The sequence below is a fragment of the Paramacrobiotus metropolitanus genome, unplaced genomic scaffold (genome assembly GCF_019649055.1).
Source record: "Paramacrobiotus metropolitanus isolate TYO unplaced genomic scaffold, Prichtersi_v1.0 Parri_scaffold0000054, whole genome shotgun sequence".
In the NCBI taxonomy this organism is placed as follows: domain Eukaryota; kingdom Metazoa; phylum Tardigrada; class Eutardigrada; order Parachela; family Macrobiotidae; genus Paramacrobiotus; species Paramacrobiotus metropolitanus.
Window position 1 is genome coordinate 561,848 of NW_026570274.1, and position 20,895 is coordinate 582,742.

Genomic DNA, 20,895 nt, shown 5'->3' on the forward strand with positions numbered 1-20,895 from the left:
AATCAAGGTTATTGTGTACAAAAGGTGACGACATCAAGATGTAGCGTGATCGGCTTTTAGTCGTTGTAATGAAATATGTTATCCCGTCGCCATTGACAAGAGGCCACTTACACCAGGAAATCAAAGTTGAGTAAATGGGAATTAATGCATTAGCCTCTACGGGCAAAAACCGCCGCTCATCGTGTTGACGCGAGGTACTCGGTTTTACAACCGCATCCTGCCCGGATCGAGGGTATACATATGTGTGCGTCATACATACACACTTGACGGTGATTTGTGGTGCGGCGTCATTGATCCCGCCCCACCGATAAACATCCCACTTGAATGCCGCCTGCGCCGTACTGCAACGGGCTATAAAGCCACTGCCAGCCGGCACAGCCCGCGCTTTCCCTCGCAGATTGCACCTCTCATCGCCATATATTTTTTTCTGTTGTCAACTTTTGAGTGCCGACCGTTGGCAATTTTGTTTTCTCTGAGTGTTGACAATGTATCGTTGGGCTTTTTTGTTGGGGGTACTTTTGGGTGTGTTGTGGAGTCAGCCGGTGACGGCATGGATGGGCGCCATGTACCGCAACCGCGAGGCCTTCCGACCGGTCAGCAACGACTATGATGATGAACCCGCCGCGGCTGCAGCCGGTGCACCAATTCCCCGTACCGGCATGTGGTATCAGCAACGCCGGAGCGCTATGGATCTACTACAGGTAATAATTCATTTCTGTGTTTCAGTGTATTTATTTATTCGTCCAACGTCACTAAACTATGCGCCGGGAGTATTGAGTCTGTGACCTTGTGGTGAAACTGTCTTACGCATGCCGCAGCACTCATTCTTTTAAGCTAAATTTACATATTTTTCAGTTGCTTCACTAATTCATTTTTCGGCTGTTTTGTGATTTGAGTTTGTAGTGTCCCGAAAAATATGGCAAACCAGCTAATTTTATTTCTGTTTTGTTGCTTTGCTAACTTACTTTTCAGCTGCTTTATGCCCAGCAAAAGATAGCAAAAATACACACTTAGTGCTGTTTTTCGGATTTACTACATAGTACGCCAAAGCGTTGGTGTAATTGTACAATGTCTTTATTGCCTCCTTTTTGACAAAAGGCGATTCATATTTTTCCGGGTCATTTTTCTCACTCGCTTGATCAAAGCCAAACCTTCCTGTACAACACTTTACACGCGTTCCCTTCCAGAATCATGTCATTTCCAATAAGGCGCACAATCACACATTACACCCTGTGGCTGTTGACACACATCGTTGATATTCGATTCTCTGGTAATTACACCGGAAGCCCGGGCCACCACGACCTGCAGTCATCATTTCTTCCGATGGTCTCTTTCCGTATTAAGCATATCATTATACGACTACATGCAACACGCGGCGTTAGGACATCCAAAAACTGGTTAGATAAAAATTGCCTGACGTCACAGGGACACGCTTAATAAAGTAGCGGTTTGATGGAGTTAGCGCGGTCCGCAGTCTCCCGGGACCGGTGGGGGATTTTTATTGCCAATCCGCAGTCAGATAATGCCGGATAAGGAAAGAGTTACATTTAGACCATTGGCAGTCTTGGCGAATTCATAAGATGACACACCAGGGAGTTGATTGCCGATGCAGGCCAGGAAGCGATATATAGTAGCCGTCCAGTGCCGGTTCGGGTTTTGGTAATTAATTGCGGATGTGGCGCTAGCGGTCCAGCCACGGCAAATCGATCATATCCGCTCAGCACGGATCTCTCCATTTTGTTGTTACTGTAGAGGAAAAACGATGATCAGAAATAGTGCACTTGTTTTTATGTTCTGTTAGACTATAGGCCAGCTCAACATGAAGCTATCATTGATTTACTGATTGCAGAGAAAATGCGTTGTACCATTTTCTGTAACGATAATTATAGGACGGTCAAATTAGCCAACTGGGGAGATCGGTTTTTTCTTTGTAAAAAATACGGTTATCCCCACGACCCCGAAAGTTAGCCGGGCGTAACGCCCGGTGGAAAAAGTGCGGGTCATACCGCTTCCGTTGACGAGCGCAGTGTAACCAGCCGGCAAACATAACAGGAAATTACAGCAGCGGGTTTCTGGAAATAAACGTTAAAAAATTTAGGAACATAACAGGAAATGACAGCAGCCGCTTTCTAGTAAAAATAAATGCTAAAAAATTAGGGAAGATTGCAACAATAAGGAAAAAGCGCTTTAGAAAGACACTGGATAGCGGAAGAGTCAGGAAGTGCACTGGTTTCCACTTGACTGCCTCCCGCATTGGGGTGCGACCTGGCCGATCGTTGCGCGTGCCGCTCGTTTAAGAAAATTACTAACGTTGCATCTCCGGCCAAATGGGCATGAAGAGCAATTGTATGTTTATGCGCTCGACTGCACCGCACAAAACAATTTTCATCACACTCTCCCCCAATGTCAAGGTTGATTACACGCCGGACTTCGTAATGCTTTCATTGTAATGGACTCATTTGTGTAATTGCCGGCTTATGCAATACAGCTTTACTGTCGGTATAAAATTATTACTAGGTCTGTTTAATAAAAAAAGCCTCGCTGAAAATATGGATATTTTTTTTGTAATCATGATTCTGCACATGATGCTCGATCAATTTGCCATACCCAAAGGGTTAATAGCAGCCTAATTACATTACATGTTTGTGTGTATCTGTTGGGCCCAAACTGGTATCTCGCAGAATTTCCATCACAACTCATCCAAACTGATGTGATGACGCACATCGCCCGCGAAAGGTTGTCCAACTATCGAATGAACCACCAGAGGCCGCGTGTATCGATCCACAGGCATTCTTAACCATGACCTTTAGCAAATATAATTGAACGGCCGAATGCAAATATGCCCGGTTTATCAATATTTCACAAGGCACACATATATACTTGAAAACATATATACGTCGTCAAGAAATTGGTTTAAAGATTCCCGTTTCGACGACAAGTGGCCCGGCCACTCAATGGATCGAACGCGTATACGACGCACTCGATACACTGACCGCTACAAGTGGTCGGTTGCTCTATTGCACAAAAATATGGGACCAGCTGATCGTTTTACGCAACTTCGTATCGATTTTCCCCTTACCCACCCTGTTAGCAATTCTGTACAAGCAGCGCTCGATCTATCGATTGGGGATCGTTAGCACGCACAGCGGTGGTCGTGGCAGTAGGGAATCTTGTTTTTCCTGCTGCGCATATCAGTGTCGTCTGTGGCTATAGAGTATTCAGGGAGAGTATTACAGAAAATGCCGAAATAACTTTTCTAGTGGATACTTGTTTACGATCGGCGGAAATGCCGACTGAATGGATCGTTAAAAACAGCGACTGTAATGGCAGTCTTACGATGGTCCGACGTTTGCAGCTACAGAATCCTCTTGATGAATTTGCAATAACAATGCCATAAAGGGCAGTTACGCAGTAACACCAGCTTCTTAGAAAAAACACTTTTCTGGCGCACATTAAAACCGTCAGCACGCCAAACTACGTAAGGTCATTGCATCCATAAAATTTTTGTGAAATATGTTCGCTGTATGCTTTCTGTGTGCTGCATGTGTGGGCTGATTTATTGGGTCGCGTGACGGTCGCCTGAGTGGCTGTTCACCCGCAAAAGGTCAAGCATGATATTGACAGTTATGGGTCGAGGTGTTGATTTACCGTGATGGGGAATAGCGGTGTGTGCGTGTGTGACCGTCATCCCTTAATTTCCTGTTTTCTCGCCTGGAGTGTGCGCTGTGTCACGTGTGTCGGTGTGTTGCGCTTTTGCTTAATCTCTTTCCTTTTCCTGCATGGTCACCACGTCACAGGCGCTTTCTCCTGTAGAATATCCTTAACCATGAGATAACCCCTCGCTCCTCATCTTCCGCGTTACAGGATCCCTCGCCGGAGTTTAACGGTTGCGTCGGAACGGTGTGCCGGGATGATGCCGGGTGTTGCGAGAATATGCTGTGCAAATTCCCCGAACTGGATAATAAGAAAGGTCAGTCAACAGTTTAGCCGGGAAAATGTAAACGGTTCTTCAAAAGTCTTGGTAACACGATCCAAATTTATTGTAATTAGGATTTAGAATACAGGGTCATTATGGTATACTGTTCGTCTTCGTCACATCCTAGTATTTTAAACCGGTTTGAAACCGTTGTTGCTATCGAAAACTATCTCTCTGAAAACCTTTCTGTAACCCTTTTTATTTGCAAATGATCTTTCCAGTACTGGTGCGTAATCTTCTATTGCCAAACGCCGGTAGCAAAAATTTGTTGTACAAAAAATCGATCGGACGATGCGACAGTTACTGGCATCAACAGAAAGTAGAGCACCAAGGTTGAGCGTGACCAATGGAAGACCATTGTTCAAATTTTGTTAGTCAGCGTATTGTGTCTGAATTTTGCATGACCAGGACTGTAAACACACGGCATTCCGTTAAATACCCGTTTTAAGTTGTACATTTAAATTACTCCCGGCATCGTATGCAAACAGGATAACAACTGGCGTGCGTCAGCCAACAGGATCGATGAGTGTACAGACGTATAAATATACACAATGTGTTGGTAACTGTAATTGCGCTTCTCTGCAGCGGTGGCCACACTGGGGACCTGTGTGCCCAATCCCAACGAGGGAGTGATCTGCAAGGAGGATGCGGCCTGTGGTAACGGGATGGAATGCGCCCTCACCGCTGGATCCCGGGGATACAAAACGTGCCAGCCCAAGAATCGCGATGTGGCCAGGAAACAGTACAGTAAGTCAACAAACTCAATTTCCCCGCTAATCACGACGCTATTTGCTCGGCCAATTACATGCGCGCGCACACAGCCCGCGCGAGCGCGCTCCGGCTGTGGCTATATTTGGCCAAGTGTAATTTGCTGCGGAGGACTCTTTGATTTGTGTAAACTCCAAATGAGAATAATCGATTGCGGAGCAGCTTGGATGCAAATGTCCTTTCATGGCGTTTTTTTGCTTGACATTTAAGCCGAAATCATTTGGCAAAAAGTTGTGACATTTAACCAATGAAAAAAATGTTGAATGTTGCTTCGATGCATAATTACGTACTTATTGTGATCAGCATTTTTTCATCGTTCAAAGTACAGCGCGCTTTAAACTAGCAGTGCAAATGATCTTTCAATAATTTCCATTTTTGTTTTTTATCTCATCGGCACTGTTCAGTTAAGAAAAGTTTAACGCCTAAGAACAGTATTACAGTATTAAGAAAGGTCATCAAAAAGCACCCTCCGAACCATCTGGTTCAAAAATGTTTGCACTTGGATTTAAAGAGATGCTGAGTGTCGAGCGATGCTTTGATGCATAATTATGTATTTATTACGGTCGTTATGATTTCATCGCCTTAGTTTTGCTTATGACAATATAAATGACCTTTGATTAGGATTTCGAGCTTCTCTTATGGTTGGCAGCGCAAAATTGCTGCAGCAGAAGCGTCTTTTAAATCATTAAGAAAGGTCACCAGACGACACTGTGAGCTGCTATACACTGAGAGAATGAACAGCTAGACAAATGTCTAAATGTAAATGCATTATAGATGACGATTGCCGCCACAGCTTGGAATGCGACCAGAGCCGGGGACTGTGCTGTCAACAGCATCGCCGTCACCGTCAGGCGCCCCGTCTGTCCTGCCTGTACTACAAGGACTCCCATAACTGTCTGGGATTCAGCAAGAAGGACTACGGCATGGATGACTTCATTCCCAACAACAAGAACCGATGGTGGCAATATTAGACTACTTTGATTAACACGGCGTTTCTGAAGTTATGATGCGGCGGTGTGAGCCGCCGGTTTCCCCACAACTTATCAAGAAGTATTAGAGTTTCTCATGTTCATGCCTCACACGCGCGATCAATGTCGCATCATATTGTTGTCTATAAGGATGGAATGAATGGGTAATTACTAATTATTGCCTTGGATTTGTTGTTTTCCGTCGGCATATAAGCCTGGTTATGGAAGAAGTTGAATGTATGTTGTTACACCAACTGAACTGTCTCAAAATGGCGAAAATTCTCCACGACCATGTATCCTTTTGCATCTAACTTTTTAGTACGCTGATCGGCTGATGCAACAGTAACATAACATGTAGTACTAAGTGAGGACATTTTGCGTGTGTGATTCGTAAACAGTATATCACTTTACGCTTTCGGGAACAAGTGTAATTAATAAAGTGTACAATAGTAGTTAGTTGTGAGTCGTGACGTTATGGTTGTTGCAGATATACGCTTTATAATTAATGCTGCGAAAACATTTTTATTACAAGAACTCCTCCATCGCGCTATTTTCAGGATAAGAATTCGACATAATTATTTTCTGGCGTGAAACCGCAGCTGATGTTTAGCTCGTAAACTAGTTATAAGAATGTTTGATACAGCGGCTTTTAAAAGGTGTGGGTCTATTATCCACAATCTTAAATAATAAAACTACACGCACTATAATTGCATTGTCCTGCAGCCAGAAGGCACAAAACTACAATTCCTGCGCTCACTTCCATCCGGTTTGAGTACCATTTCTTTTCGAAATTTCTAAAACTGGATTATTGTTCCATCAGGCGTTTTGAGAGTACTTCCAGTCCATGCGGTGTTCACCACCACCCCCGACGCCACCACTCCTGCAGCTGATGTTATGGCTACATAGGCTATAAATTTGTACAATGTCATTAAATTCATATTTATCAGTGCTTTTATGCAACAAATAGCGCAGTAAAGGAAGTTCTTACGATCAACACAGGGAACAGCGGCACAGACGGGGTACATTGCACGCAAACCAAAGCAGTCTCCTTGACTGAGACGGGCCAGATTACCGGGAGCCGTATTTCCGTTGCTTGGAAGTGGCACGCCGCCTACAGCGGTATATAGGTTCCCGGTCGAAACGTATTTAGTGACAGCTGGCATAGTTGTGCTCTTGTAATCGAAGGTAGTGGTCAAGAGGGTTGCATCTTGTAGCAATTGTGTCAAGCCCAAATTTTGCAGATCTGCCGGTTAGCACAACAACGGTTATTGTATGATGATATAAGTAATTAGGAGATGAATTGTTGTTGCTGTTACAGACAAATGCATGCAGATAGTAAAAAGTCTACATCGATCTGGGAATAGCTCAACTTACTGGGTTTTAGTTGGCTGTCTCCTACCTACAAAAAATATTTTTTTATTAAATAATAATCATAAACTCTCCAAAAATAAGCGCATCATATCTACCAAAAACCGAGGTTAATGAGAATTCTCCATGTTTTCTAACACATCCAAATCCGTTTTTTCTTACCACTTGAATAGCTACATTTCTATCCGGACGGTTCATTTCCTCCTCCAATCCTAATGCACGAACTACAAATAGCAACAGGATAACATTTCTATTTCTATTTTACGGACAGTAGATCTCATAGCAAAAGCTGTCGTTACCTAAATACTTCTTAATTTCGCGCACGGAACCAAGGCATCCATCAACACCACCCACCAGGTACATGGCCTGACCTCTGCCCAACTGTCCGGATACGCGTCCAGGAAACGAGAAACACGTCGAAGGCGGTGCACTAACAAAATACCGTTCAATATTTTTATTGTTTTGTTGACAGCAACTGCTTTTCTGGCGGTATAGTGCTTTTAGGTTGTTCAAGAATTAAGCTGGAACTTGGAAGCCATGTTTAAATTCAGTTTCTGGACATACCTGCTGTAACCTGCATAAAGGACCGACAACGGACGAGGAAGTCTCGTTTTTTGTAATATATATGAAGTCTAGACCTCGATGGACGGGATCGGTGTAAGGGACAAATTTGATGCAGCTAATCATATCCGAGCTAATCTGTACCGTGGCAGTCTGTATACTTGCAATCTCAAGTGTGGCTACAAAAAAAGACGGTATTATGAAGTACTGTAATACAATACGTAAAAAAGCGGCGCATTTGTCGTGCTTATTTTTAAACCATTTTACTTTACACTTTGCATCCTTTACACAAAAACATAACACCATGCTTACTGAAGCCTGGGCTAAGGCGATAAGGTATTTGCGACGGATTTGGCCAGCGTCCAACCGGGGTGCTCCATATCCCATTACGTGCGCTGTTAACCGTCACTGCGCCATGAGATGATGCGGCGTTCAGCAGGAAAACACTAACGACAGCGAACAAGTAATGCAAAAGTGATACTCCCGGCATTTTATTGTGCAAAAGAACGCAGTGCAGCGGCAGGGTTCAGGAAAACGAGACTATGCTGTAAATACGCAATTTTATTCGTTTTGTACGCAAAGATGGTTTGCTCTATGAATTGCGTCAGCATGACTTTAACTCTTCTTCAAGAGTTATACGTGTGGACATCAAAATTTTAAAGGCTTGTACTACGTGGTTCAACCTTATCAGCGCTTTTACTGGCTTTTCCGCAACTTTTAGAGTGCGTAATTTGCGCCATTTGCGTAATTTTGCTTCGATATGGCCTAGGTATTCAGTATAGAGCACGTTTATTTGTCCAATATTTCGGACAACAACTTTAAGACAATGACAACGCACGTTTGTACAAATAAATTTGATGAGTGTTCCAAAATTATAGTGAGGAATAAGCATATATCGCAACTGCGCATTGATATTACCGGCTTCGAGCGTCTGCTGACTTTGCACGAGTTTCGCCGCTTCCTCGTATCCCTGTCGGACTGCCTGCTCGCTAGGTACTGCTACATATTACTCAGTTATTCTGCATTATGGCCTGTTCAGTGATTTTCCTGATGGGATGCAGCTGGTTGTTGAAGGCGGCCTGTGGGAGGGCAACCGCAACCTGGACGTGACGGTGCACTGCTTCAGTCTGGGCAAGATCCCGCTGCCTAACGGCGACGCCTCGCAGGGCCTCATCAATTCCGGCAAGTGCACCTGCCGACAGGCGCGTCTGCAGGCCGGTCAGCCGCAGTGAAAGTCATCGACGAGAACGAGAACTCTTTCAAATTAACCCCGCACGCTGGTGGCTGATGGTACACGGTTAATTGCTAGTGCAGGGCCAGACGCGAGGCTTCCAGCCGTACTGCAGGCGGACGGGCGTTTCGCGACGCAGCAGACACTGACCAACACCGGCTTCATCTGGACGGTGGACGCGGAGGGCAACCAGATCTCCACCTTCGGCCGGCAGAACACCCAGCGCCCCACCGCACCATGGGCGGCGGTGGCCAGTAATCCACTGGTGGGCGACGCCAACCGGACCCTACACCTGCGGCCGCAGCAGTTCTTCAACCAGCATTTCAAGAAGCAATGAATCGACTATCGACATCATCCAGCAACATTACTGGCTGTGCAATGATTGTAGTGAATGTACATACTAAGTGGATTTTTGGCACTCTCTAGCACAACACGTCTCGGTCTAGCGTGTGCAGGCAGGCTCGCTGCTAATAAGTTACGATTAGGCGTATATGCCTAATGGCCCTAATCGTACAGTTGTAGTGAATACGCGAATTCGACGTGCGCCGTTGTTTTCACCAATAACTTTATTTCATTATAAGGAACACTTTTCACCGATCACCACTTAAAAAATAAATCTAACATCAACTTTAATAAATACTTTCTATTTATCACCGGGCTGTTCATCACCGGGCTGTTCAGTGTTCATCACCGGGATGTGCATCACCGGGCTGTTCATCACCGGGCTCCATAACACCGGGTTCCTCAACAGCGGGCACCGTTATACCAAACAGCTGAACCCATGTCCGATGAAATAACCTAAGAGAAATAAATTACAGCGTTTTAAACTAATGCGGGCGCGAAAGTACTACTGTAGCGCGGAGCTCACAAGATGGGAATCGCGCGCTAAACATTTACACAATTTAAACAAAATTAAGCTATTAAATACTGTAACAGTAGCCTATCTGGCTGCTGTTCTAGTGGGTTATTATTAGATATTATTATTACATATTAAATACAATTATTAAATATTAACTTGATACTGTTTATTTATAAAATCTTAAATTAATATTACCTATTAATATTAACATTCTTTATTTATTTAATAAATACTAAGTTTTGTTATTAATTAAATATTACTTTTATTATTTTTATAAAACTTTTATTAAAAGTTTTGTTATTAATTAAATATTACTTTTATTATTTTTAAAAACTGGATAAGGTCGGGCATCCGTTTTCAGGATCACAAAAACCCCGTCCTGGCCGCCGAGTGCGAAGCCAACCAGGTCAGCAATAACGGCAGCAGTGATGGCGACTCGCTGATGGGGATTTTGGCGCAGCCTTCCCGCTTGAGTGTCGCCTGCAACAGGCAGAATCGTCAGACTTGACATAATTGAGATTATGTTGTATGACTTTACTGTGCGTTTGTACGAGTGTTCCCTGTTGTACTAGCGATGACGTATGATCCGTGTTCTTATCGGTAGCCTCCGATCAGAAGCTGCGCTTCGTCGTCGGCTAGCATTCAGTAGTTACGGTGTGACTGAGTGGGAGTGAACATCAATAAGATTAAAACGAGTAACATCATCTTAGTCTTGTTGGTGTTTGTGCTGTGAGTGACCTTCGTTTAGGGAAAGCAGTAGTGTGTACCTAGGCGGAAGTTACTGTGTGGTATTCCTGTAGTGTGGTAGTGAGTGTGGTGAGAGTGTGTTTGTGGCACCTGTTGTCTACGGAAGTGGGCAACAGAACCAACACCAATCTCCAGAGTTCCTTCTCTGCTGACTGCGGTCAGGTTGGTAGTACTACACGCGGTGCGCGTAGTATGTCAGACTGCAGCACTTTTCATCGTAGCCTCGTGCGGTTGCCATGTAGACAGGGGGTCTTAAATCTTAATCTGTACGGAAAACTGGATCACTTGCAAACTGCAAAGTATTGCGTGCCCTCTCTTCTCTGTACAGTATGTATTACCAGTACAACAATACAACCAGCAATCAAAAGCTGCAAATTCATCCTCATCCAGCTGATACGGTACAATCGTTGCAATGGAACGGTCGGAATCGCCACGGCCCTCATCTAACCTTCTAACCACACTTACTGAGATTTCCGTGGAGCTGAATGCTGACGAAGTCGTCCATGATGAAATTTTTTGTAACAAGAGAAAATTGTGGGACGCAAACATAAATAAGCAAACCAAGATAAGCACTTATTTTTATATAAATATAAATAAATAAAATTGTACGATATTTTGAGTTTGCCAAAAACCATGCACATTCTTAGTGTGCTAAACCAATCACTGTTCGTAGTGCAGGCTGGCCACTCAGACTGACCGAGGGCGAAGCACCTGTTGCTGACACAGCGCAAGGGAGAAATTGCTGCTGGCAGTAGTGCAGATCTTAAGTTAAGCAGCCGCTTGTGTCCCTCTTCGTTTGAGGTGTAGAGCAGCCACCCCCGGTGACTGGGAGCATGCGCCGCCGCACTGGGCCAACTGACAAGGCTCGCAATCGGAGAAGCGAGATTACCCATGCGCCATATGGCAGCTCTTTCACACGTTGACACTGCGCTATTACGAGAAGAACCGGGAGAAGGCCGAGGCCAACGCGCTGGCGAAGGAATCAGGAGTGCTGCGCGGCATCCTCGGGCTGGTGGGGCGCTTCTTCTCCTGTAGCGAGTGCCGCGATAATTCATGCAAGGGTGTCCATTCATTTCGGCAACCATTCATTTCGGCAACCTTATTTCAGATTATGCAAAGATTTATTAATTAATTTCCGATTTATTAATTAATTTTCACTCATTATTTGTATGAAATATATTTTAAAATTTATTTGAAGTTAACGACTAATTGAAAAATTATTATGATTTTCTATAATTTAATCTGACATTTGTTATTTATTCTGACATTTGTTATTTATTACCTATTTTATTTGACATTAAGTGCTCTAGTGCGCATTGAGCATAACGAGTACAATGGACTTCAAAACTAACCTGACGGTGATCGATATAGTCGCATCGACGTCAGGTTAATTATGCAGTCCATTGTATAAGGAAAATATAACCCTTTTAAATATTTTGATCAATAATTCGCACGCCTACAATAAGAAACAGTTAGATCAGAAAGTCAAATCAAAGCAACTGATAACGTTACCGACACCGTCATTGGCGTTAGAACATGGTCGGTAAACTATAAATGAAAAATCCCGACAAATTAATCCGACCTTCCTGGATTATTGCCTGCTTGCTGGTTTGCACTGTGGTTGGATTCCGGGACAGTTTTCTTTCACAATGACGGAGTAAAGATAAGGGCTGTTTCATGTTTAACACCACTCTGTCGGCAATTGTTAATACCTTCCTGGTTTTATTGTTTGTACATTTATTATCGAAATCAGCTGGTCAAATCGCTCATAAAACCAGCTCATCATAAGTACGCACTGCTATTTCGTTGACGATAAGAATGTGGAATCGCATATTGGAAATTAAATTACTAGTGCGATTCGGCGGCGGCATCCGCGCTGCTGCACGGGCACCACATGGAGTCCAGAGCCCAGACGGTTAAACGGGTCAGCTGCGACAACGGTGTGTTGGGAAAGTCGGCGTGCTCCCATGCCGGTCCGCCCGGATCCGTGCTACAAAACGAAGCCTTCGAATGAGCATTGACCGAAGCCGGTGACCTTTCATGTTTTAATCTCAGGACGCCGGTAGTGGTACCGCTTAACAAACACGGATACGGTTAAACGAGATGTATTTGTACTTACGCTACTAGAAGATGGCGGAGGAAGTGCCAGTAGGTGTCACGGGTACGCCAGTACTCGTACAGGTCCGTGGCCAGCCGGCGCACCTCCGCCGGCGGCTCCGGAAGGGCGGTCTCCATGGCCGTTCGCATACTGGTCAGAAGCGCGACGGCATCCTGGCCGTTGTCCAGACGCAGAAAAGGCACGGCCACCGACAGTGGCGGCGCCGGGTCGCGGCTCTGGTAGGGCTCGTCGGTCAAGGGACTCCAGTCGGAGTGCCAGAAGGGCCGCCGATGATGAAAGGCCTGTACAGCGTCGTTCTGGACGTAATCAACTAGGATCAGCTGGCTGCTGCACACGTCCATCAGGGGCGACAGGTGGTGGAGGGGAAAGAAGGTTGGCCGATCGGCGCTGGCCTCCCATGCGCAGACCTCCGACCAGAGGGTGGGCAGCTCGCCGCTGACGACGCAGCGGTGGCAGATGATGCGCTGCTGTAGTGGCGCTGGCGTTTGCGATGCCGGTCGGAGCATTCTGACCAGCTGCCGAACGACGGTCACGTCGCTGCTGCCCATGCTCTGGCTCCGCTCGGCCAAACGATGCTCAGCCGGCCGCCACCGACTCAGCACCAGCGTCCGCACGCCAGGGCTCAGCCCGTAGTATATCAGCCGGCCCAGACGGTACATTTCGTCCGGCTTGTTAGCACTGCGCACATGCAGGCCGAAATCCAGTACACAGTGCCGCTGTCCAGAGCGGCAACGGGTGGCCACGTCGTGCCAGGCTGGACTGACCCTGTTTAACAGTAATCAAGAATGGAATAGGGTGGAATAGCACACAGACTGTCGGTTAATTTTGATCTAAAAAGGGGCCGACAACCTGTGTGCTACTTAAACATTTGAAAACTACAGTACGAGGGGAAAGCTACTGTAATATCTTCGGTAGCGCATTCAAATTCCTGAGTCTTTTCGATCACTGGGCCCATGCACAGCTGACTTGACCGTCAACCGTGGATACTACTGTAGGTGCGCCGACCTACAACGATCTAGCTAAACGGATACTGGCAACCTCCTACGGTTGACGGTTTTAGTTAATCGTGCTGATTCGTGCATGCGAGTCAGTGCCACAGTGTTTTGATTTCATGTTTTCATTCTCTGATGTCATGTTTTGATAAGGTCTTAAATGTAACTGCCGTCCCGTGCACCGGAAGCGCGACTATGGACTTCGAAATTTTTTACCATTTTTTATTTCCAATCCCGCCCTTCGGTTACAGGAAATTACTGGAAACTTGGCATTTCGCTGGAAGTCACTGTATAGCTTCCTTTCTCTCGTACAGATACAATTACAGCCAGCATGTAATTATTAATGTTCAGTACTCATGGCCAGAGTGATGCACATTAAACGCTATACTTTTACAGTAACATTAAACACTTCCAAGCTCTCAGTTATTTTATCAGTGTCCAATAATACGATACGTGCTACAGTAGAAACATTCTGCGGGGTGGGGACCATCAAGATAATAACAACAAGTGTGTTGATGTTAACTTGCTTACCGTTGTACCCTGGAGCGAGTGGCGATATCCAGCACATCCAGCAGGCTCTCCACGATTTCCAACGGCAGACGCGTCAAGCCCCCGCTGTCGCCGCTAACCTGGGCAAGGGCATCGCAGCAGTCCGGCGGGGTCCGTGTGATGCTACGATGGAGCGGATCGTTGGCCAACACCCCACTTTGCAAGCAGCGCCGGACGCATTCCGTCAGCATCTCCACACTCCACGGGCAGTCGTCCTCCTGACGCCGCCAAATCAGAAACTTAACACAATCCCTGTCGAGACGCATGTAATAGCGCGTGTCCGGGATCCTGCCGTATCTCTGCCGCTGTTGACCATTGAGTGCACGGCACTGCGCAGCGTACACCGCGCGCTTCATCTCGAACTGCAGCCGATTCTCATCGATACAGTTGACGTGGGCCACGTCCAGCGTGTCCGTCGTGTAGGCGGTGTAGACGCCCTGGCGCGACGACGCGAGGGGTTGTAGCAGCGGTCGACGGGGCGGCTGCTTGGCGGCCATCTGCAGCGGATGCAGGAGATGGCGCTGACTTACGGCATCGGCATCAGCCGTGGTCTGCACGCAGCACATGAGCCCATGCCCGCTGCAGAAGCCGACAACGGCGGCGGGCTGAAAGAGCAGCGGAGCGCTGGGGTCGCTGCGCAGCCGCAGCGCCGCCAGGACTGTGTGGAAGCTGCCACCCGTCTCCGTGAAGAGATGGTGGGGGAATACGCGGTAAGCGGGCAGCCAGGCGGCCGGTAATGCGCTGCAACGGAAATTAACGTACACTTGCTGCTGGTCTTCGGCAATGTCCTCTATAAAGCCCAGGTACCAGGCGTCATTCAGCTGCACCATCACGGTGTTGCCTTTGCTGACACTGCGACCGCAGCGCCGGTACGGCCACGGTTCAAAGCCCACTAGCATTTGAAATTCCAAGTTCAGCTCCATCATTCCACCCCATATATGCGCTGCAACCCGTCCCACTAACGTAGAGAAGTAATTAACTGTATTCGACGGTATCGGTATGATGAATGATGTTATCATACGGTATTTAGGTACATTAAATTATGCGATGTGTTTCGCCAGAGTTCATAGCATGGATTCGTCTGCGACAGCGCCTTCCACGGCAATCGATGCACTATATCATTCTTTCTGAGATCTCGACAGTGCCAAATAAGCAGCAAAATAGATCCCAGCTGGAAACAAGGGGGTCAGAAGAAGCTGTAGGAAGCCGTCGACGTCGTCATACACTGACATACAGTTAGGTTACGTGTGCACAGCATGGCAGTGGCATGCATGCAATGTGCAAACTGTCAGTCATACCGTAGTCTAGCTAAACTATTAAACTCCCTGCCTTTAATATATATTATCTTGCCCAAGCAAGGGTGCCGTGCCAGTAGGAGCACGGAAACAGCGTAATAACTAATAAAGAGCTTCTTTCGTACCATGGCCTGCCGGTCATATTCCACAGCCGGCAGAGCAGTATAGCACACGCGGAGACACGGCGGGCGGAGCGAAGGAACAGACGTCGCCTGCAGCTGCATGGCTCCATTCACGCCAATTTCCGCCTGTCGGTATCTTATACGTTCAATCCTGTAATCAGTTACTTATTCCAGTGCTTATTCCAGTCCATTACTTATTCATGAATCCTGTGCATGAATCCTGTGACCAATGCACAAATGGACCGGAAACGTAGAGTCTCGCACATACTATCTGTATACAATATACATATAAAACGATGTACATATAAAACTAAACTAAATTCGGTTAAGCTAAAAACTTGGTTGAAAGCTTTAGCCGCCTAAATCGGCTTGGTTAAAACTTTTAGTCAGCCACATTTTCTTGGCTAGAATTTTTAGCGACTAAAAATGGCTTGGTTAAAATTCTTAGTCGGTTAACCAAAGTTAACCGAAACTAATAACTGTAATTCTTGTATTTATAATTAAATGCTTTTTTATTTTTCATATGATCTTATTTTCATACGGTTTGATGTACCCAGATCACGATAATAATGCTGCCCAGTATCGGCCTTTATGAACCATCCGTAAATTAATAGCACAAGCTTCAGCTAAAGCCTGAAATCAAGTGAATAAAATTATAAAGTCGCAATGTACAAATTATACAGCATTATCCCCGCTATGGCACTAAAATGCGACAGTAAAATAAAAACTGGTCGTAACGACGCGGTAGTAAAAGGTAGCTGGTAAGGTTCGATTATGCACAATGCAGCACTGTCCACCGCCCGCATACGCATATTGCCGTTTGCTGCATGCAATCTGCAATGGCGAAAGACCCGGCCGCCCCGGAGAATATACGAGGGGATGTCAATAGCGCACCTAAATAATTCCTGTAATTGCTGCCATCAGACGGCTGGAGTATGACGTTGTGGATATACATGGTGGCATGATGGTGCTTTATGTTCCGCGCCAGATTTAGCCACATGTACTGCCGTAACGTTACACTCCAGGCGGGTGACGGCAGCAATTACAGGGATTAGGTATCTAGGTGCGCTACTGACAGTCTACTGACGGCTTCGTACTTGAGTGATATACGGTAATTTTGCATAGTACCGAACAAGAGTACCTATCGGTTTGCGTTTGTCGTACTTTTATTAGAAAAAAGACCAGTAAATAAAATTGGTTAACCCCGATTAACCTTGAGTCCTTGAAGTCTTAGTTGCTAAAATCAACTTGGTTAAAACTTTTAGTCAGCTAAAAGTTCTTGACTAATTTATAATTCTAAAGAAAAACATAAATGGACAAGCATAGGCAGGTTGTAAGAAAAACACTTGTGCTATGAATTTCGTTCCCGGCAGAGTGCCCGCCCAATACACACAGCGCGTTTTCTCTTTGAATATATTTGGACGGACAAACGCTGCCGGCCGGAAAAAAGCTTTTTGGAACGTGGCCGCATGGTCAGTGAGCAGGGCTATATTCCACGTCCGATACGGCCCACTAGACTTTTCGTGCCTTCGCCGGCCCCATGCCCATGGGCCACATGTATCTGCTGGCCCATGATGAATGCTGATATTATGATGTTCTTTTATTATATTAATGAAAAATAATTAGGAAATTAATGGCACTGTTTAAATGCCGGCACGATCATTATCGCCGGTACCCGTACATGGCCGTGGTTAAGCTAACGCGGCGGATATTTCCGGGGAGGACGGCCTCCGGGGCCCTCCGCATGGTGGCTGCATGCAGAACGCTCGCCGGCAGCATCCTGCATGGCCGCTCATTTGACCCGCGTCAAGTGGATGTACATGTGATACGGTCGCCGGCCGGCCGGCGATTTTCCCCTCGGGCTTCAAAAAAAATATCGGCGTTTTATTACTGTTGGCTTGTTTTACACCGTAGAACGGTTGTCCAGCTTTCGCAATCCCACGTACGTACGTGGTCTCCTCTCGTTGTTCTCTTCATGACTATAACATTTCTTGTGGCTGTGAATTGAGTTATTTTAGTTCTTTTGAACGGTACAATATAAATGCCTGAGTTTGTTTTGGACGATGAAAGCAGCAGTGAGCAGATACTGTACTGTAGCTGTAGGGCAAAGGAGCTGTTTAAATTGCGATTTCGATAAAGCATCGCTGAAAAAGCAAAATCAGTGATGGAAAAGTAGTGATGGAAAAACTATAATTAGCCGACTAATTAGTCCTGGCTAAAAACAAATACAGTAGCTAGTTTATATATGTCATCATTACGATAAAGCTCGGTCCGTTAATCGCGTTACCATGACAAGTGCCCCCTGGGTATTTACTATTTAGCATTCAACATGTGGCAATAAGAAAGGCCACTTGTTTAGTGTCCATCTTCTGGTCCGATCCTGCATCGCATTCGGGCACACCAGGATTAGGTGGTGCACGCGCTATCACTACCGGCCGCACTATCCAGAAGTAAAACCCTTCTTGCGTTTGTAAAGGTCAACCAAGAGTTGCCACATATTCAATAAGTACCTTATAGTAATAAGAAATCGCGTGAAAACATGCCGCTGCCCTTTAACCGCAGAATGAAGACCAAAATCAGATCTGCCGAGGCACATCTTCGAATCACACGTAGTGTAGAAATATTGTACTTACATATATGTATATGCAGGCTTAGGCGGCATATGGACTCTCTGATCTTCGTTTACCTTCCCGACAACTTAACGACCGACTTCCGTATTCACACAACTGCGTTTCCGACCATCCTTAATCCTCATTGTACTGAAGCTGTGAGCCTGTGGCGTAGTGCATTGTACGCGGTGTACGTCATGAGATTGTAAGGACTGTTGTGGCCTTTGTGTCCTGTGTGTTACTGACCAGACTTGGAGTCCCATAAAGGTTAATGGTCTGCTCACGAATAAAATAGTGTCTGCTCACTGAATGAAGCAATAAAAATAAAACATATGTAACAGAACTAAACATGGCAACTGCAGTCAGTATGCCCGTGTTGTACTCGTACTACTCGTATTGCTAATTAAGTAGCTGGTTTTGTGAACTTTTGTCAACTTTTGTGCGCCCGCAGTTGCGGGTAATACGAGTACGTAAGAGTTAACCCGGTCGACACCATGCATGCCAATTGGCACAGTGGCGAACTTTAATTTCTGTAGCGGTAGAAGATGCAGTAAGGAAAGTCTGAATAATTTTATTGCGAACTAGAGATGTTAAAGAGCAGGTTAAAAATTATGACACCAAATAATCAGATACTGGTTGAGGCCGGTGGTCGACTGAAGTCCACCAAAACGGAGCTAAAATGGTTCGCGGAGGTCTTGGCTACCGGCTGAGAGAGTCCCGCATCAGATAATTATGACAAAAAACACACTTCAAGTATTCATAGGACTTCATCCAAAGATGAACAGGTCAATCACACGTAGCTGGACACCGTCCGACTACGGTCCTTAAAAAATTTTGTGCCAATTTTGACACGCATGGGTTTGATACTATTTTATGCCAGAATTTTGAAATTCTGCACAAAAATCTTGGAGAAAGGTAAAAATCAGCAGGTGCAGTAACAAAAACTGTACTGGATCAGCTCTTTTCAATGACAAGGTTTCAGTGGTCATCGAAGTGACCACTGGTCACTCTTGGCAAAAAAAATAAAAAATTGCTTAACTGACCAGTAGCGCGAAAAATGAAGTATTATACTAATACGGTGTCAATAGAATCTCTTCATGCATCTCCACTGCACAAATTGTATTATGCAGAAAAGATGCAACAGGGATGTAAAATTAAAATGTTATAGATGGCTTGTTAATGCCATATCGGCGTTTGGCGCAAACATGAACGACAGGCAGACAGTAGGCGCCTTGCATACCAGGTCACGGTCCGGTGTTTCCGTCACTTCTGTTACGTCTGATGTGTACGAATTGTAAAATGCTGAAGCGTTTACACAGCAGATATACACCTACAGTTGACTCAGAAGCAGTCAATGGAAGATTTGCGAAAACTTCCGGTCAGTACACCAGTAGCGTCGATTTCTGCGACCAATCGTGGTTGCAGTAGTGGTGAAAAAATGCGCTTTTTGCTTTAGATCAGTCTTGCTGCTAGCTGCTTCGGTAAAATAATGACAAGAACAACGCGGATACAGAAACTGTATTAAAAGGTGGCCTAAGATACGTATGTAATTGTTCATCTCGTCTCTGATAAAATCGTAAAAGGGTTAACACATCCCTAACACAGTACTGTGCAACGATTTCCTTCCTTTCGGGATGCAGGTGCTCTTACGTGTTACTGCAGACTGCAGTTGACCATGGCTTCCCTACCGATATCATGGCAGCCCTGGTCCAAAACAGCGCACAAGGATTAATGCAAGCATTACTTCTGTCAGGGCGGTCAATGCAGGATTATGTGCTATGTGACGCATCTTTCTGTACAAACAACCTTTCTTTTATAGCAAACGCGGTGCTAGCTGATACTGTTTTCCTAGATCACAAAGCGTTTTCACAGTGTTTTTGACCATTTGCCAAGCACTTTATGTCATGCCGGCTCAGATTGGTGGTTTTATGTATTTTTCATATGTGCTGACCAGTGGTCATCTTGCTGACCAATAAAATTACCTAGCTGCATAGCCCTCGTCATGCTCTTTTACTTAAGCTACTTACGGATCCTGTGCGATTTTTTTGTGAATTACTATTTGAGTAAACCTATACCGTGCCAATTGGCTCAGTTACTATGCGTGCCATTTTGGCATCGTGGTGTCCTGGTTGACCTATGGTCAGAAAAATTTCATAAAAAATAATTTTTCTTAATTGAATTTTTTGTCGAGGAATACCAATTTACAGATCGGTATTCCCACTCTTTCTAGTACCCGGCGTTGGTAGGTTAAATTGTTAATATCCAGTACATTACCGCCACCTCAGTTTCTTCTTACGGTTAGTGACTATATTAATGGGACGTATACTGTGTTGTGTAACTTGTGTCCAAGTTCATGAGAGAGAAGCGGGTCCATGTTCCGTAGATGCTCGTTCCGAAACCTGTACATGGATGTGTCGACGCACTTCAACAATCGTCGGGTACACGTTTTCCTGATTAGCACAACGTCGGCAATACCGTCATGATCCGGCCAGAAGGTAGGCCGACCGTGGCGCCTGGGCTTCCGGGAATACTGGAGGATGTCGATCGCCGACGGCCATATGCATGGCCAGCAGCTAGCAGATGTACGTCAATTTGTGCTGCATCGCACTGCCCTCCCGGGCACATGGCTTCTCGCCCACCGCGTTTCTCCCCACGCCGGACGGACGGCGAGTATTACACGGTGTTGGTCGCGTTGCGCACAAATCTAACAGCGCCACTGCTCTTTCAGCCC

At 45.6% G+C, this 20,895-nt stretch overlaps 3 protein-coding genes across 6 annotated transcripts; 1 reads left to right on the plus strand and 2 right to left on the minus strand.

Moving 5' to 3' along the window:
- The first annotated feature begins 371 nt into the window (after positions 1 to 371).
- On the plus strand, positions 372 to 5,999 carry LOC129592655 (ITG-like peptide). Of its 2 annotated transcripts, none has more exons than XM_055488742.1 (4): positions 372 to 701; positions 3,814 to 3,970; positions 4,562 to 4,723; positions 5,519 to 5,999. In XM_055488742.1, exons 1-4 carry the CDS (start codon positions 486 to 488, stop codon positions 5,713 to 5,715), a joined length of 732 nt encoding a protein of 243 aa, XP_055344717.1. In that variant the 5' UTR covers positions 372 to 485; the 3' UTR covers positions 5,716 to 5,999. The 2 variants fall into 2 exon arrangements, with proteins under 2 accessions (XP_055344717.1, XP_055344718.1); XM_055488743.1 differs by having other exon boundaries at positions 3,865 to 3,970.
- A 416-nt stretch (positions 6,000 to 6,415) lies between these two features.
- LOC129592716 (uncharacterized) lies at positions 6,416 to 8,120 on the minus strand. Its single transcript, XM_055488818.1, has 7 exons — positions 7,954 to 8,120; positions 7,645 to 7,820; positions 7,380 to 7,510; positions 7,243 to 7,304; positions 7,087 to 7,111; positions 6,701 to 6,955; positions 6,416 to 6,619 (listed from the first exon to the last, which is right to left on the minus strand). The coding sequence occupies exons 3-7, from the start codon at positions 7,441 to 7,443 to the stop codon at positions 6,507 to 6,509; spliced, it is 519 nt and encodes a 172-aa protein (XP_055344793.1). The 5' UTR covers positions 7,444 to 7,510; positions 7,645 to 7,820; positions 7,954 to 8,120; the 3' UTR covers positions 6,416 to 6,506.
- A 1,350-nt stretch (positions 8,121 to 9,470) lies between these two features.
- Positions 9,471 to 15,454, minus strand: LOC129592654 (uncharacterized). 3 transcript variants are annotated; one of them, XR_008690999.1, is made up of 5 exons: positions 14,121 to 15,454; positions 12,598 to 13,362; positions 12,328 to 12,468; positions 10,047 to 10,211; positions 9,471 to 9,670 (listed from the first exon to the last, which is right to left on the minus strand). XR_008690999.1 is itself a non-coding variant. In XM_055488741.1 (4 exons), exons 1-4 carry the CDS (start codon positions 15,155 to 15,157, stop codon positions 12,327 to 12,329), a joined length of 1,878 nt encoding a protein of 625 aa, XP_055344716.1. In that variant the 5' UTR covers positions 15,158 to 15,454; the 3' UTR covers positions 11,896 to 12,326. The 3 variants fall into 3 exon arrangements, 2 of the variants coding, with proteins under 2 accessions (XP_055344716.1, XP_055344715.1); XM_055488741.1 differs by lacking the exons at positions 9,471 to 9,670; positions 10,047 to 10,211 and having other exon boundaries at positions 11,896 to 12,468; positions 14,121 to 14,879; positions 14,946 to 15,454; XM_055488740.1 differs by lacking the exons at positions 9,471 to 9,670; positions 10,047 to 10,211 and having other exon boundaries at positions 11,896 to 12,468.
- Between the last annotated feature and the right edge of the window lie 5,441 nt (positions 15,455 to 20,895).

Bases quoted from the DNA above. Each gene is read 5' to 3' on its own strand.
- LOC129592654 (XM_055488740.1), bottom strand. From the start codon at position 15,157: ATGATAACATCATTCATCATACCGATACCGTCGAATACAGTTAATTAC. The intron at 13,363-14,120 runs GTAAGCAAGTTA...ACTGTTAAACAG, and splicing joins ACTCGCTCCAGGGTACAACG to GGTCAGTCCAGCCTGGCACG. The intron at 12,469-12,597 runs GTAAGTACAAAT...TTCGTTTTGTAG, and splicing joins CTCCGCCATCTTCTAGTAGC to CACGGATCCGGGCGGACCGG.
- LOC129592716 (XM_055488818.1), bottom strand. From the start codon at position 7,443: ATGTACCTGGTGGGTGGTGTTGATGGATGCCTTGGTTCCGTGCGCGAA. The intron at 7,305-7,379 runs GTAACGACAGCT...TGCTATTTGTAG, and splicing joins CGAAATTAAGAAGTATTTAG to TTCGTGCATTAGGATTGGAG. The intron at 6,956-7,086 runs GTAAGTTGAGCT...GCTAACCGGCAG, and splicing joins AGACAGCCAACTAAAACCCA to ATCTGCAAAATTTGGGCTTG.
- LOC129592655 (XM_055488742.1), top strand. From the start codon at position 486: ATGTATCGTTGGGCTTTTTTGTTGGGGGTACTTTTGGGTGTGTTGTGG. The intron at 3,971-4,561 runs GTCAGTCAACAG...GCTTCTCTGCAG, and splicing joins CGAACTGGATAATAAGAAAG to CGGTGGCCACACTGGGGACC. The intron at 4,724-5,518 runs GTAAGTCAACAA...AATGCATTATAG, and splicing joins TGTGGCCAGGAAACAGTACA to ATGACGATTGCCGCCACAGC.